The sequence below is a fragment of the Haliotis cracherodii genome, unplaced genomic scaffold (assembly GCF_022045235.1).
Source record: "Haliotis cracherodii isolate W230 unplaced genomic scaffold, xgHalCrac1.p SCAF_5, whole genome shotgun sequence".
Classification (NCBI taxonomy): Eukaryota; Metazoa; Mollusca; class Gastropoda; order Lepetellida; family Haliotidae; genus Haliotis; species Haliotis cracherodii.
The window spans coordinates 11,316,705-11,335,191 of NW_027266308.1; the positions used below are offsets into that span (position 1 = coordinate 11,316,705).

At 41.2% G+C, this 18,487-nt stretch overlaps 1 protein-coding gene across 1 annotated transcript; it reads right to left on the reverse strand.

Moving 5' to 3' along the window:
* Positions 1-270: 270 nt before the first annotated feature.
* Positions 271-17,151, reverse strand: LOC139443234 (myoglobin-like). Its single transcript, XM_071224206.1, has 13 exons — positions 17,073-17,151; positions 16,584-16,679; positions 15,070-15,189; positions 14,300-14,418; positions 12,689-12,788; positions 11,498-11,615; positions 9,736-9,787; positions 7,449-7,518; positions 7,088-7,163; positions 6,019-6,120; positions 4,376-4,472; positions 2,908-2,987; positions 271-810 (listed from the first exon to the last, which is right to left on the reverse strand). Exons 1-13 carry the CDS (start codon positions 17,142-17,144, stop codon positions 716-718), a joined length of 1,197 nt encoding a protein of 398 aa, XP_071080307.1. The 5' UTR covers positions 17,145-17,151; the 3' UTR covers positions 271-715.
* Positions 17,152-18,487: the final 1,336 nt, after the last annotated feature.

Sequence of the window (18,487 nt, forward strand, 5' to 3'; positions counted from 1 at the left end):
GACTGTTGAGGGTATATTTGTGTTATGTGGCAGGTAATTAAGAGAGAAATCGGACGGACAGACAGATGACGTCTGCTTGGCGAAAGAACGCAGCCTTCTTTTTGTTTGGGAGGTCAAAGTTTTATAAGGGTTCATCTGTTGCTACCTTCCATAGGGTGTCTATAAATCTTAACACAGAGAGGTATCGTATCTTCTGATTATAATGAGATTGACTTTCACCATCTTCCCGAGGCAAGGGAGTTTCCTGACTATATAAGTCCAGTTTCCACCCTTGCCGAACTAGGCTGAAACAGTTTAGCTGGACTAATGAGCTTATGTATAGTTCAATGAAAATCGCGTAACGAACTAGACATCCGGTTCGTAAATATGGATTTCAACGTGCAGATTACGGTCGACTGCAGGATTTGCAAAGTGTGTGTACGGTCAACTCAGCGTCGACGGGTGTTTTAAATCAAGGTGCTAGGTGATCTGATGCACTTCTCGATGTAACACCCGTTTATTATAATATAGATCTTGATTATCGATCAGATCGTGTTGACTGGGCACTGCCATTTTGTTTGAAGCAAATGCAAGTGATGTGAGAGGTAGAATCTGATTGGTCAATAGGAAGGGCATTAAAGGGACATAACTCCGCTATGATATAGCTAAGAAATTCCAGCCAAGTTCGGCATGGGTGGAAACTGGACTTTTTATGCCCTTGCCTCGGGAAGATTGACTAACACTGTTGGAACTCTGCTGTCAAACTGCTGTCACTATTGGTTCTTTTCCTCTCAGTGTCGTCTCTCAGGGCCTTCAGGAAAGGCAGAAGATCTGAAAAGAGTCATTTTAGTTCTTGAGCAGAAAAAACATTCTTCATACGTACATGTATATATGTCCTGTGTCACTGAATCAGTTCACACGTACATGTATATATGTCCTGTGTCACTGAATCAGTTCATACGTACATGTATATATGTCCTGTGTCACTGAATCAGTTCATACGTACATGTATATATGTCCTGTGTCACTGAATATCTTCACACGTACATGTATATATGTCCTGTGTCACTGAATCAGTTCATACGTACATGTATATATGTCCTGTGTCACTGAATCAGCTCATACGTATACGTACATGTATATATGTCCTGTGTCACTGAATCAGTTCATACATACATGTATATATGTCCTGTGTCACTGAATCAGTTCATACGTACATGTATATATGTCCTGTGTCACTGATTCAGTTCATACGTACATATATTTATGTCCTGTGTCAATGAATCAGTTCATACATACATGTATATATGTCCTGTGTCACTGAATCGGTTCATACGTACATGTACATATGTCCTGTGTCACTGAATCAGTTCATACGTACATGTATATATGTCCTGTGTCACTGAATCGGTTTATACGTACATGTATATATGTCCTGTGTCACTGAATCAGTTCAAACGTACATGTATATATGTCCTGTGTCACTGAATCAGTTCACACGTACATGTATATATATCCCGTGTCACTGAATCAGTTCATACGTACATGTATATATATCCCGTGTTACTGAATCAGTTCATACGTACATGTAAATATGTCCTGTGTCGCTGAATCAGTTCATACGTACATGTATATATGTCCTGTGTCACTGAATCAGTTCATACGTACATGTATATATGTCCTGTGTCACTGGATCAGTTCATACGTACATGTATATATGTCCTGTGTCATTGAATCGGTTCATACGTACATGTATATATGTCCTGTGTCATTGAATCTGGTCATACTTACATGTATATATGTCCTGGTATAACTGAATTGGTTCACACGTACATGTAGATATGTCCTGTGTCACGGAATCAGTTCATACGTACATGTATATATGTCCTGGTATAACTGAATTGGTTCACACGTACATGTAGATATGTCCTGTGTCACTGAATCAGTTCATACGTACATGTATATATGTCCTGTGTCACTGAATCAGTTCATACGTACATGTTTTTATGTCCCGTGTAACTGATTCGGTTCACACGTACATGTATATATGTCCTGTGTCATTGAATCGGTTCATACATACATGTATATATGTCCTGTGTCACTGAATCAGTTCATACGTACATGTATATATGTCCTGTGTCACTGAATCGGTTCACACGTACATGTGAATATGTCCTGTGTCACTGAATCAGTTCACAGGTACATGTATATATGTCCTGTGTCACTGAATCAGTTCATACATACATGTATATATGTCCTGTGTCACTGAATCGGTTCACACGTACATGTATATATGTCCTGTGTCACTGAATCAGTTCACACGTACATGTATATATGTCCTATGTCACTGAATCGGTTCACACGTACATGTATATATGTCCTGTGTCACTGAATCAGTTCATACGTACATGTATATATGTCCTGTGTCACTGAATTAGTTCATACGTACATGTATATATGTCCCGTGTCACTGAATCAGTTCACACGTACATGTATATATGTCCTGTGTCACTGAATCAGTTCATACGTACATGTATATATGTCCCAAGTCACTGAATCAGTCCGAGGAAGGCTTACTATCCACCTATATTTTTATAAATATTTCTTTTTTACCCAATCCGTGCACAGTGGATTTGGCGAATTGATTATCATAGGAAAATAGCTGTTGCATTGTTTAAGGTTTAAGTACTATCGCAAAGTTATCATGAATATAAATTATCAACGTTCTCTGGGACTCCTGTGTGAGGTCGAGTTAGTGAGTGAGTGAGTGAAGTGGGTTTGTTGCCGCCTCGTTGACCACTAGGCTGACCACCCAGAGTATATCAGATATATAGAACAGCCACCAAAAGTGTGTTTTGTCTGCTGTTTATCATTATTGTTGTTGCTGTTCTTGTTCAGGGCGCAAAATATGTAGGGTTATGATCTCACCTGATCCACCGGTGCCTTTGTTAGCTAGACTCTGGTAGTTATTCTCATGACTCGTTCTCCTGGAAGCTGACACGATATACCTGCAGTTAAGATGCATGTAAGACGACAATCAATACCTGTCTGTTCGTGGTCATACAATGCACAAAGTTCAGTCACATGCACTGCTCCTGTACCAAGCCTTAAACACTGTGATAACTCACCACCTACCAACTCATGATTTACCTACTTTGTTACGACCTGTATGTGATAACACATCATCTACCTACTTTGTTACGACCTGTATCTATTAACACATCATAAACCTATACTTTGTTTCATCATGTATGTGATAACACATCATCTACCTACTTTGTTACGACCTGTATGTGATAACACATCATCTACCTACTTTGTTACGACCTGTATGTGATAACACATCATCTACCTACTTTGTTACGACCTGTATGTGATAACACATCATCTACCTACTTTGTTACGACCTGTATGTGATAACACATCATCTACCTACTTTGTTACGACCTGTATGTGATAACACATCATCTACCTACTTTGTTACGACCTGTATGTGATAACACATCATCTACCTACTTTGTTACGACCTGTATGTGATAACACATCATAAACCTACTTTGTTACGACCTGTATCTATTAACACATCATATACCTACTTTGTTTCGTCCTGTATGTGATAACACATCATATACCTACTTTGTTACGACCTGTATGTGATAACACATCATATACCTACTTTGTTACGACCTGTATGTGATAACACATCATATACCTACTTTGTTACGACCTGTATCTATTAACACATCATATACCTACTTTGTTTCGTCCTGTATGTGATAACACATCATATACCTACTTTGTTACGACCTGTATGTGATAACACATCATATACCTACTTTGTTACGACCTGTATGTGATAACTGATTATATTCCTACTTTGTTACGACCTGTATCTGATAACACATCATCTACCTACTTTGTTACGACCTGTATGTGATAACACATCATATACCTACTTTGTTACGACCTGTATCTATTAACACATCATATACCTACTTTGTTTCGTCCTGTATGTGATAACACATCATCTACCTACTTTGTTACGACCTGTATGTGATAACACATCATCTACCTACTTTGTTACGACCTGTATGTGAAAACACATCATAAACCTACTTTGTTACGACCTGTATCTATTAACACATCATATACCTACTTTGTTTCGTCCTGTATGTGATAACACATCATATACCTACTTTGTTACGACCTGTATGTGATAACACATCATATACCTACTTTGTTACGACCTGTATGTGATAACACATCATCTACCTACTTTGTTACGACCTGTATGTGATAACTGATTATATTCCTACTTTGTTACGACCTGTATGTGATAACACATCATATACCTACTTTGTTACGACCTGTATGTGATAACACATCATATACCTACTTTGTTACGACCTGTATGTGGTAACTGCGGAACTGGGTGACAGCTGTCAGACACTTGTTGTAAGCTTTTGTTAGATCTGTGTCTCCCGAATCTGCCACTGTAAAGGTCAAACAATGTATGTTTTATACATTTACCTGGATAACACACCAAGAACAAAACGTATGTTCCTTCTCGCTTATAGCACCTTCAATTGTGACGTTGATTTAGTTTAAAATTAAGAATGTTGAAGATTAAATAATAGTTCTACCGCATGTTATATGGATGGAGATAGCTTTGCTTTTAACGCATTATGAGGCAAACATTGTGACGTCACAATTAAAATGCTTTAATGGTTTGAACACTTATGACCATCATATCAGAGCTATTTACCAATAATTTCTATTCAGTATATATTCCATTGTAATATCGTTCAACTACTACTACTACTACTTATACTACTACTGCTACTACTACAACTGGGGCGGTAGGATAGCCTAGTGGTTAAAGCGTTCACTCGTCACGCCGAAGACCCGGGTTTGATTCCCAAAATGGGGGATTATGTAAATTGAATATTGCTAAAAGCGGTGTATACCCATATTCACTCACTACTACTCTTACTACCACTACCACTACCACTACGTCGTCGTCTATTACTACTACTACTACTACTACTACTACTACTACTACTACTACTACTACGTCGTCGTCTATTACTACTACTACTACGTCGTCGTCTATTACAGCTACTACTACGTCGTCGTCTATTACTACTACTACTACTACTTCTACGTCGTCGTCTATCACTACTACTACGTCGTCGTCTATTACTACTGCTACTACTACTACTACTACGTCGTCGTCTATTTCTACTACTACTACTACTACGTCGTCGTCTATTACTACTACTACTACTACTACTACGTCGTCTATTACTACTACTACTACTACTACTACTACGTCGTCGTCTATTACTACTACTACTACTACTACTACTACTACGTAGTCGTCGTCTATTACTACTACTACTACGTCGTCGTCCTCTATTACTACTACTACTACTACGTAGTCGTCGTCGTCTATTACTACTACTACTACTACGTAGTCGTCGTCCTCTATTACTACTACTACTACGTCGTCGTCTATTACCACTACTACTACTACTACTACTACGTCGTCGTCGTCTATTACTACTACTACTAAGTCGTCTATTACTACTACTACTAAGTCGTCGTACATTACTACTACTACGTCGTCGTCTATTACTACTACTATCACAACTACTACTACTACGTCGTCGTCTATTACTACTACTACTACGTCGTCGTCTATTACTACTACTACTACTACTACTACTACTACTACGTCTTCTATTACTACTACTACTACTACTACGTCATATATTACTACTACTATGTCGTCGTCTATTACTACTACTATCACTACTAATAACTACGTCGTCGTCTATTACTACTACTACTACTACGTCGTCGTTGTCGTCTATTACTACTACTACTACTACTACTCCTACTTTCATCATCTGCAAAAGTCAGACAGGTGGCTTTGGGTCGTAACTAATTATTATCATAATTGTGCATGTGGAAACAAGGGTTCTCGACTGTGTGCCATTTTGGAACAAACAATAAACTATATTGCAAATAACTTACCCATAGAAGTCAATTTCCGTGGCATATCCATCACATCAAGGACCAGCTGTTTGTGGGCGGGAGGCATGTAGTCTCTCATCTCATCCAGGAAGGCCTGTTTGTCTGGAACATTAAGATGATGAATAGCAACAACGTACACAGATGTTACAGGTTGCTAAGGAACGAACACCTTATAACTTGACTAACTGATGAGTGTCAGAGGTCAGTGGGTGAATGTGCATCCCGGTCAGTGCCACAAAAACAATTTTTGTGGCACTGACCGGGATGCACCTTCACCCACTGACCTCTGACACTCATCAGTTAGTCAAGTTATAAGGTGTTAAGCACAACGTATCTGGGGAATGTGCGTCCCAGTGATTGCCACACAAATTGATATATGGTTAAGCACAACGTATCTGGGGAATGTGCGTCCCAGTGATTGCCACACAAATTGATGCATGGTTAAGCACAACGTATCTGGGGAATGTGCGTCCCAGTGATTGCCACACAAATTGATGCATGGTTAAGCACAACGTACCTGTGGAATGTGCGTCCCAGTGATTGCCACACAAATTGATGCATGGTTAAGCACAACGTACCTGTGGAATGTGCGTCCCAGTGATTGCCACACAAATCGATGCCTGGTTAAGCACAACGTACCTGGGGAATATATGTCCCGATGAGTGCCACACAAATTGATGCCTGGTTAAGCACAACGTACCTGGGGAATATGTGTCCCGATGAGTGTCACACAAATTGATGCCTGGTTAAACACAACGTACCTGGGGAATGTGTGTACGGATGAGAGCCACACACTTTGAGACCTGTTTTAGCACAACAATAGGAGAATATATGTCCCGAAGAGTCTCACACAAATTGATGCATGGTTAAACACAACGTTAACGTACCAGGAGAATATGTGTCCCGAAGAGTGTCACACAAATTGATGTATGATTAAGCACAACGTACCTGGGGAATATGTGTCCCGATGAGTGTCACACAATTCGATGCCTGTTTTAGCACAACGTACCATGGGAGTGTGCGTCCTGATGAGAATAACACATAGATGACAGAGTGAGACACCACTTACCCGGCTTATGCGTGACTCCGAGGAGAACGTCAATGAGCTGAAGCGTTGTGCTCTGAGCTGCACTCCCACCAATAACCTGTCAGTAAAAATGATTCATCTTAGTGATTCGTCATCAACAGAACCCGCAAAAACAACAGCAAGACTCATCTCATCTCAATCTAATCTCATCTCGTCTCATCCCATTTCCTCTCCTCGTCTTGTCGCATCTCATCCCATCACTTCATCTCTCATCTTCTCGTCTCATCTTCTCGTCTCCGTTGGACTTGCAGTGACAACGATAACGGCTATGCTTGTACACAACATACCCCTGTTAAATACGTCTCCTTGCTGAATATATTTAAAGATCTGATCAGCTACTTGCCTGAACTGGCTCCTCTGATATACCTTCATAAATAATCCCATCGGGGAGAGGGCTGGACGATCCACCCCATCTGCAAATACAACTTATCATATACAACCTTATGATGTACAAGTACATTGTATGTATACATCAATACAACTTAGACCGCCTCCGTGGTCTAGTGGTAGAGTGTCCGCCCGGAGAGCAGAAGGTCCGGGGTGCGATCCCCGACCGCGTCATACCTAAAGACGTTAAAAGATTGTACTTGTTGTTACCCTGTCTGGCGCTCAGCATTAAGGGGCTAAAACAAGGACTGGTCGGCTCGGAGTCTGTATGCTGTGTCTGAGTGGGGTATTCATGTTAAACTGCAGCATGGTATCTCAGAGAGCTAGCACTATAAATCGGCATCAGTCCGGACTAGCACAAGCAGCCACACAAACACATACACGTACATGCACGTCGCTATATAAGTGCAATAATCTTGAACGCGACGTTAATACAACTCAATACAACTTATGATATACAACCTTATGGTGTACAAGTACATTGTATGTATACATCAATACAACTTATGATGTACAACCTTATGGTGTACAAGTAGATTGTATGTATATTACATAAATACACGACAGCCTCGCGATAAATCGCAAAGGACAAAAAAATGAAGTGTGGTTTATCTCACGATAAAACATTGTTCTATCATGACGTCATTTCTTTAGATTCGAACACGCACTCGCAACTTGATGACATCGTATATTGGACAATATTTTGAGAGGGGAGTGTTTTGTGAGTTATTCCCCATAGTTTAAGCTGGGAAACACAGATACACGCGATGTCGGAACGATCGCATCCAAAAAAATGGATAAATATAATTATGATAATACCCACCTGTGCATAAAATGGACTTGTCCGACATTGTCGAGGTCGGATTCTATTGTGGGAGTCATCATTATTAGAATAAGGGTAAATAGGTATTCAGCAACCCATGCTTGCTGTAGAAGGCGACTATGCTTGTCGTAAAAGGCGACTAACGGGATCGGGTTGTCAGGCTCGCTGACTTGGTTGATGCATGTCATCAATCCCAATTGCGTGGATTGATGCTCATGATATTAATCACTGGATTGTCTGGTCCAGACTCGATTATTTACAGACCGCCGTCATATAGCTGGAATATTGATGAGTGCGGCGATAAACAACAAACCAACCAACCAACCAACCAACGTAAGAGGTGACCAAATGGATCGGATGGTCAGGCTCGGTGACTTGGTTGTTTATGCGTCATCGTACCCCAACTTCTGGATCGTTGCTAACAATATCGATCACTGGATTGTTTGGTCCAGACACGATTATTTACAGACCAACGTCATGTAACTGAAATATTGCTAAGTGCTGCGTTAAACAACAACAAAAACAAGAACAATAAATTAAACATACGGGTAATCATCAAATGGGTGACCTGTGCATTGCTCACGTCACAAATCAGGCAAACTTAAAAACGTTGGTTGCGGAGAGTAGGTGGATGGGTGACCATGTTCGGCAAGCTTGACTCCTGTTAGTTTCTAGTGCTTCGTTGGATCGTCACGATATGGCTGAAATATTGCCGATGTGACGTTAAACTTTAACCTTAACTCACTCACTCGTTGCTGAGCCACACTGAAGCACATTTCCTAAGGCAGGTGACTTTGTTTAAAATATGCATCCGTTCACCCAGCAGAAAATTGGTACCCGGTAGGATGACATGGTTATGTGACTGTTAACCTTCTAGTCCCCATGAGCAGCTTAGACTGTGTACTCCCAATGGAGCTGAGAATGAATTCAGAGTGCACTGATCCGTTGAGCGCTATAGGCATACTGGCGATAATTTGGTGCCATGGTGCCATGCCGTTTGACTCGTATACATCTAAATCAGGATTAGCACACACGATGGTGTTTGAGCAGCTTAATCCAAGCTGTGTCATGTGTTTTTTTGATGATTACCCTACATACACAGACAATACCCGTGTGGCACACATACCGCTTACCATATCCCGACCTAGATTGGGACGACCCCAGACCATAAAATAGGGGCCAGTGCAATTCTAAACAATACAGTCTGTCTCCTCAAACCCAGATTCGCCCTTTGCATGATTCTTGGTTAGTTAGCACTATACCCGTACCCAATTGTTTCACAAACGTGGTAGCCACCTTTGACCTACTTTCCTCCCGAATTAACCTGGCACGCCGTGATATAGCTGAAATACTACTGAAAGCGACATTAAACCCAACACACTCACTCAATCAATGACGTCAACAATACCAGTACACATACCCTCCAAGATATGGCCGCACTGTGTTGTAGAATGTGTCAGCTGATAAATGTTCTGAAAATAATTAATGAAAGGCAATACTTGACATTGTTGTGTGTAAATAATTTTAATGGTGACAGAAACTGTTGTCAATATATTTGTAGTAAACGTTAGTAGCAGTAAATAATTAAACTACTGGTAACAAATATCTAGGGCTGCCGTGGCTATTTTTGAACTGCAGTCAACAATAGACAGGGGAACTTTCCAGAATGTTGTGCTAGAATGAGAGTTATCTGCCCTTGCGTACATGAAAAGGGCAGGCTTGATCGTTCAAGACGTTTCTGGTAAGGAGGGTTTCCAAAATACTGATTGTACCTAACAGAGAGAAGAGAGAGATAAAAGGTATTTTCGACATTGTTTGTTTCTAATTTACTTGAAAAGAGCAATTCTTATACCCAAGCCCTTCCAGCTTCCGATTCTATTCTACTTTCAAAAACTGAGACTGGTCGCGTTCAAGTCAGTCAACAGTGACGAATTCTAAACATGCTTGAGTGCAGTTTAATTCTTGGGCATGTTTTCTTATTGATGTTGTCACTTATTTGACCCGTTGAATTTCACTTTTATTGTAAACCTAAAACTGTGGGTTTAAATACATAATGTCTTTCTGATTCCACAATTTACACATTTCGTACCCATTTCTATGGTTACCTCTGCGTTTCAACGTGGAAATCACTTATGTACGCATGAAGGTAACTCCTTATACTTTCGAAAGGAGACCGCCTCCGTGGTCTAGTGGTAGGGCGTCCGCCCGGAGAGCGGAAGGTCCGGGATTCGATCCCCGGCCGCGTCATACCAAAAGACGTTAAAAGATGGTACTTGTTGTTACCCTGTCTGGCGCTCAGCATTAAGGGGCTAAAACAAGGACTGGTCGGCTCGGAGTCAGTATACTGTGTCTGAGTGGGATATTTATATTAAACTGTGGCATGGTATCTCAGTGAGCTAGCACTATAAATCGGCATCAGTCCGGACTAGTACAAGCAGCCACACGCACGCACACACACACGCACGCACACGCACACAAACACACAAACACACACACACACACACACACGTGCATGCACGTCGCTATATGAGTGCAATAATCTTCGACGCGACGTTAAACCCAATTTCACCTCACCTCACCTTTGGAAAGATCCGAATTTGGATGTTTGATGGTTTGAATGTTGAACTTTTCTGGAATACCTTTCAAACCCCATTACAAAATTCGTACCTTTGTAATCCTTCAATTATTGGAGTTATATTTGCATACATCTATAATAACGAATCTAGGAGATAAACTGACAGTGTTTTCAATGCAGAGATAGATTCCCTGTAAATGTAACCGCGCCAAATGGAATTTGTAACAGAACTCGCAAAGGTGGTTATTGTAATTTGAAAACTCTAATTGACTACGCTTACGAATTAGGCTTACGTGTTGCTGTTGTCGGACGACCTTTTGAGCGAGATCAATACTGAATCGCGAGACTAGGGCATCATAGAAGGGACATTTTCGCTCTCCCCTTCAAATAACAAGCAAAAGGTGTCAAAATTAACCAAAGCGCGACATTGCAACGGCGCGACAGATCAACCATTTGACGTAATGTCACGCTTTGGTTAATTTTGACACGTTTCGCTTGTTTTTGGAAGGGCCCCAACGTGCCTGTACGACAATGTTCCTTCTAGGATTCCATACAAAACAATGTATTGTTACAACCAGAGGGTTGATGAAGGAGGAGAAACGGTTACCATGCATCCTTCTCAAAGCAGACTGCATGTTCCCGACCATAGTCGTCAGACCTGCTAACCCGGATGTGACCTTGACATTGTCATCTGCCATGACGCCATCTAGCACATTCTGGACTGACTGTAACAGACGTAATGGCTCCGTGGAAATACAATCCTGTGAAACGACCATCGTCAGTACTTTATATACATCACGTTCCTCCACCACCCGTGAACACATACGGCCGATATGCAGGGTCATGTATCAAGTCTTTGAAAGGCATTTAGTCATTGACGTCAAGACATTTGAGTAATTTCGTTCATTTTGTATTGGTTAAAGAAAATTACACATGCATATTGTAAGTCATGAAATGAAGCCCTTTTGCTCGAGGATCAAATTACCTCAACTCCGTGCGTGAATGTTGTACGAACTCTGCTGTTTCCTGAATCAATGTGCAGAGAAGATGACGATAAGCCTACTCACATGGTGCTTGAGAAATATTACCGTTTTCTGTGATGTAATCTGACCGCTCATTGGTCAGAACAACGGCTGTTTTCCCTCATGTTGGAACTGGGCCCTGTTCCACAAAGCGATCTTAGCGCTAAGATGATCGTAACTCCCATAGGCTTACGGTAGTCGTAGGGCTAAGATCGCCGTGTCTAAATTCGTTGGTTACAAATAGTCGATACACCTCAAATCGGCCCAATGTGTAGACTGGTGATGAAGAAACTGAGGGTTGTTACAACGAACAATATTTACTTTGGTGAAAGCTGAGGTAAAATAATTGTCTCGTTTTTTTCTGGAACACAATATTTTTAACAAACATATCCAAGGCTTGGTTATCCAATGGTCAGTCACTTAGTGACCTTATCCCCTCGGGTTTGTTTGACGAGTAATTTCAATTATCGATGGCCTCATCTTCACAGAAATCAACAAACATGAAATACTCATATCCCCCGCCAATATGACATGTCCGGTCAAACTCGATGCCATGGAAATTCGAAATATAATTTTGTCAAAAATCCCGAGTGTCAAAAGGCACCAGTTCACCACTGGACCTATTTATGTGAAAAGTTTGCTCAAGATATCTCTCATGGTTTTTGAGTTCGGCTCCGGAAACGAAAAGTGACGGACGGACGGACGGACAACACCCATTCCTACATCCCCCTTCCACATCGTGGCGGGGGATAATAATGCTACAGTCTCAGACTTACCGGTAAACTTTTCGCGAACGCCAACTCTACGAAGCAGGTAACCTTGAAGAACCAGGCGCTGCTTGACCCCCCGGGAATTGCGTACAGAACCTCGATCTCCCTGAAGCCAACACAAATATACCGGGGTACGAGTGATATTACAGACAGCATCACATATGTGTGGCAGGGTAGAGATGTTGACAATATAATCATTCAATCATTCAACTGCGACACAAAGGTATAAAGTTGCCTAAAAATACCAAAACAACAGTATGTAATACTTACATATTGTCTGAGTTTTTTTCATTTGGTAATTATAAAGTGGACGTCACATCGATCACTCCCTGTCACATCGGTCACTCCCTGTCACATCGGTCACTCCCTGTCACATCGGTCACTCCCTGTCACATCGATCACTCCCTGTCACATTGGTCACTCTATGTCACATCGATCACTCCATGTCACATCGGTCTCTCCCTGTCACATCGGTCACTCCCTGTCACATCGGTCACTCCCTATCACATCGATCACTCCATGTCACATCGGTCACTCCCTGTCACATCAGTCACTCCCTGTCACATCAGTCACTCCCTGTCACATTGGTCAGTCTATGTCACATTGGTCACTCCATGTCACATCAGTCACTCCATGTCACATCGGTCACTCCCTGTCACATCGGTCACTCCATGTCACATCGGTCACTCCCTGTCACATCGGTCACTCCCTGTCACATCGGTCACTCCCTGTCACATTGGTCACTCCCTGTCACATCGGGCACTCCCTGTCACATCGGTCACTCCATGTCACATCGATCACTCCCTGTCACATCGGTCACTCCCTGTCACATCAGTCACTCCCTGTCACATCGGTCACTCCCTGTCACATCGGTCACTCCATGTCACATTGGTCACTCCCTGTCACATCGGTCACTCCATGTCACATCGGTCACTCCCTGTCACATCGGCCTGTCACATGAACGGAAGATCAGGAACCGACCGTGAAATTGGGGATTATACATTCAGTGGGCAAAATGGGGCAAGTGTAATAGATTATATGATTGTGTCTGCGGCAGTGTTTGAACTTGCCAGTGACTTTTCTGTCCAATCACGCGCAGAGTTACCTCATCTCTCGCTTACCCTGAAGCAAAAAGCTAGTGAAGATGAAAGGTTAAATGTGACTACACACTATAAAGATTTCGATGTTCATCACATGATTTATGCATCGAGAGTGGGAGATACTTAAAAACTCTAAGGTCAGAAAGTTTATGTAAAATGTGTAATATGCAAGATATAGAGGATGACTATCACTTTATACTTGTATGTCCATTGTACTCCACTGTGAGAAAAAATATATTCCTGTATACTACTTTAACGATCCAAATATTGTGAAATTCCGACAATTGTTAAACAGTCTAAATAAATTAATAATGCAAAACTTAGCCATGTACATATTCCACGCACTGTTATATAGAACCAAATCTGTAAATAATAGTTAAAATCTCTGTCACATGTACTATAGGCCAGGGACCTCTTAAGTACTTGAATTAAGACTGAATGACTGTTATAATATAATTGATGGACTATTTTGGTCGTTGAGCTAATAAAAGCTTCTGGCCTTAGTCTTAATACTCACCCTTGGTCATTAGTGTACTTCCAGTTAGCCAGACACGCATCGGGGTGGCTGATGACCGGCTTCAGACCCAGGGTGTTGGAAACATGCCACAGAGGTACTGCGACACATTCAGGTAGACGCTAGACATAGACGTATCACGTCATAATGACAAAAAACACTTTCATGTTGACGCTAGACATACAAGTACCACGTCATAATGACAAAACAACACTTTCATGTAGACGCTAGACATACAAGTACCACGCCATAATGACAAAATAACACTTTCATGTAGACGCTAGACATAGAGGTACCACGTCATAATGACAAAATAACACTTTCATGTAGACGCTAGACATAGAGGTACCACGTCATAATGACAAAATAACACTTTCATGTAGACGCTAGACATACAAGTACCACGTCATAATGACAAAATAATACTTTCATGTAGACGCCTGACATGCAAGTACCACGTCATAATGACAAAATAACACTTTCATGTAGACGCTAGACATAGAGGTACCACGTCATAATGACAAAATAACACTTTCATGTAGACGCTAGACATAGAGGTACCACGTCATAATGACAAAATAACACTTTCATGTCGACGTTAGACATACAAGTACATATCACGGCGGGGGACACTAGAAGTGGGCTTTACACACTTTACCCATGACGGGAATCGAAACCGGGTCTTCGGCGTGACGAGAGAATGCTTTAACCACAAGGCTACCCGACAGCCCCGTCTAAATATTAAGTGTCACAACAACTTAAAGGTGGCCTACCCCTACTACTCCTGCATCCCCCTCCTGCCACAAGTACCCGGATGTTATAAGAACCAACTGCAGGTGCGCCAACCGCTTCTGACGGTACCCGGCCAACTTGGAGTGATCTAACAGAGGCATCTGAAACAACGACAGTGAAGCTTTTAACTTGAATATGAGGGATCTATATTGATATGAAATCACACAGTTGTTTCAGAATGTCACACAATTGTTTTCCGGAACTCCTTCGGGGCGAGGTATAACGGGGACTATTTTGGCCGAAAGCTTTTAAGAAATGAGCAAAAACATTTCAGATCCCGTGATGAAAAACACTATGTTATGGACTTAAAACCCTAGATTAAGGTGAAATATGTGCAAAATATCACATTTTTATGTATACATGTCCTGGCTTTAGCCCGATAGTTTATAGTTAGGTGTCGTGTTGAACTTCGAAACATGATTCTATTTAACTCATTTTAGAACTACTTGCGTACTTCGTCCTGGTATAGTCCGACGTTAACAAGTGTACGTGCAACAGCTGGTCAAAAAATTATTTCCAACGTTTTTGAAACTGTAAGATTTGGAAATTCCTAATGGTCAGTACGTGACCTTGTATCGTGTCCTGTGGATCGATATTATTCAAAATATAATTTGTAAATATGAAACGGAAATACAAGGGAAAAATGGGCAAAACAGCTGTTACAAATATATGAATGGACCCCCGAAAATGTGTGATGAAAGATGTTCGCGGTAAGGGAAAGCATGTTCTGCCATTCACACGCGCCATTCATTAAAAAGTAAGTATTTACAGCCTGGCGCTGTACAGCAGTACTCCTGCCAAGCGACGGCGGAATGTAAACAAACCAGGCAATCAAGTGAGCGATAGACCAGACAATCCAATGACACTGGTGCATCTACTGATTTTGATGAAACTAATAAAAACGTACGATCTGTTAATTTTGAGGTCCGTCTGCTGAGTGCAGAGATTCCGCGTTTAAGACATATATTCGTTTTGCAACACAGTTGGTGCGTGTGTGTGTGTATGTGTGTGGGGGGTTGGGGGTTGGGGGTGGAGTAGTGTCTGTGTGTGGGCGGGCAGTTTTAGTGAGGTGAGGTGAAATGGTCTTTAGCGTCGCGTCCAAGATTATTGCACTTATATAGCGACGTGCATGTACGTGTGTGTGTTTGTGTGGCAGCTTGTACTAGTCCGGACTGATGCCGATTTATAGTGCTAGCTCACTGAGATACTATGCCGCAGTTTAATATGAATATCCCACTCAGACACAGTATACTGACTCCGAGCCGACCAGTCCTTGTTTTAGCCCCTTAATGCTGAGCGCCAGACAGGGTAACAACAAGTACCATCTTTTAACGTCTTTTGGTATGACGTGGCCGGCTCTCCGGGCGGACGCTCTACCACGGAGGCGGTCGGCAGTTTTAGTATGTCAGTCAATCATTACCTCCTGTATATTTGACACAGCTACTGAGCTTATGACAAAACAACAACCACGGCCACTCCATTAAAACTGACCCACCTCTCTCACGGCCTCTCGCATCATGTGCCTGGTTACCAGGTCTGGCATAGACTTCGCCAGGCGGTTCCATGGCTCAAAGTAGTCTGGTAAATATTCCTGGAGAAGATTAGAATAAACTTCAGTTAAAATTTCTTAAGTTCTGAAAAGAGGTTCAGTGTCATAATATTTATATGATATTCAATAATTAAAATATATATTTGGGAACTGAACTGACGTGCAAAGAGGGCCGCGACAAAAGCTTAATGCTTTATGCTAGTTCTACGTTGTCCGGGAACACTTAAAAAAACACCTCGCCGAACGCAACCAAAGGACGTGATGTTTCAGCGGCAATTTCCTCAAGTCATAAGAGCGTGAGTCGAGTATAAAACAGCACTAACCTTCGTAGAATCCTCAGAATATTAAAACATATCATTAGTTACTGTGACAAAATCATGCAATTACTATTCAAAGATAACGAGACGTATTTGCAACAGTATGGCTATATATTACCTGAGGCTTCTCCAACAAAAATCCTGTTTCTGTGGACACGTGGTAGTCAGTTAGTTGTATAGAGTCAGACATACTATCTGTCCCGCTGTCTGGTATACGTGTGAATGGAAATTGCTGTACATTGCAAATTAAGCTAGGTCACCTTGAACCGGGTCAAGGTCACATATTCATGACGCGTCTGATCTAACGCGGGTAATATTTTTCATAGTCAGTGACAAACAGGGATTTATTTAACAAACGCTGCAAATCTCGTTTAAAATTTAAATATGTTTTAATGTTTCATTGCTCGTGTCATCTTGTGTCAGGATTAAGTGATTAAGATTTATTTACGATAACCTTGGACCTGCAGTTTTACGTTTTTAACAGATGTGCAGAATGGAATGTACTGATTGTACTGTGTAATTTTACCTCATGTTTTTTTCGCATAGATTACATCTATATCACAAAGAACACACATCACACAGAACACCTACATCTCACAGAACATATCTACATCACGGGGAACACATGTATATCACACAATACACACCTATATCACACAGAACACATGTATATCACACAGAACACATCTATATTACGGAGAACACATGTATATCACACAGAACACATGTATATCACACAGAACACATGTATATCACACAGAACACACCTACATCACACAGAACACATCTACATCATACAGAACACATCAACATCACACAGAACACATCCACATAACACAGAAGACATACATATCACACAGAACACACCTACATCACACAAAACACATCTACATCACACAAAACACCTACATCACACAGAACACATCTACATCACACAGAACACATCTACATCATACAGAACTCATCTACAGAACACAGAACACACCTACATCATACAGAACACATCTACATCACACAAAACACATCTACATCACACAGAACACATCTATATCACACAGAACATATGTATAGAACACAGAACTCATCTACATCACACAGAACTCATCTACATCACACAGAACTCATCTACATCACACAGAAAACATCTACATCACACAGAACATATCTACATCACACAGAACACATCTACATCACACAGAACTCATCTACATCACACAGAAAACATCTACATCACACAGAACATATCTACATCACACAGAACACATCTACATCACACAGAACTCATCTACATCACACAGAAAACATCTACATCACACAGAACATATCTACATCACACAGAACACATCTACATCACACAGAACTCATCTACATCACACAGAAAACATCTACATCACACAGAACATATCTACATCACACAGAACACATATACATCACACAGAACTCATCTACATCACACAGAAAACATCTACATCACACAGAACTCATCTACATCACACAGAACTCATCTACATCACACAGAATATATCTACATCA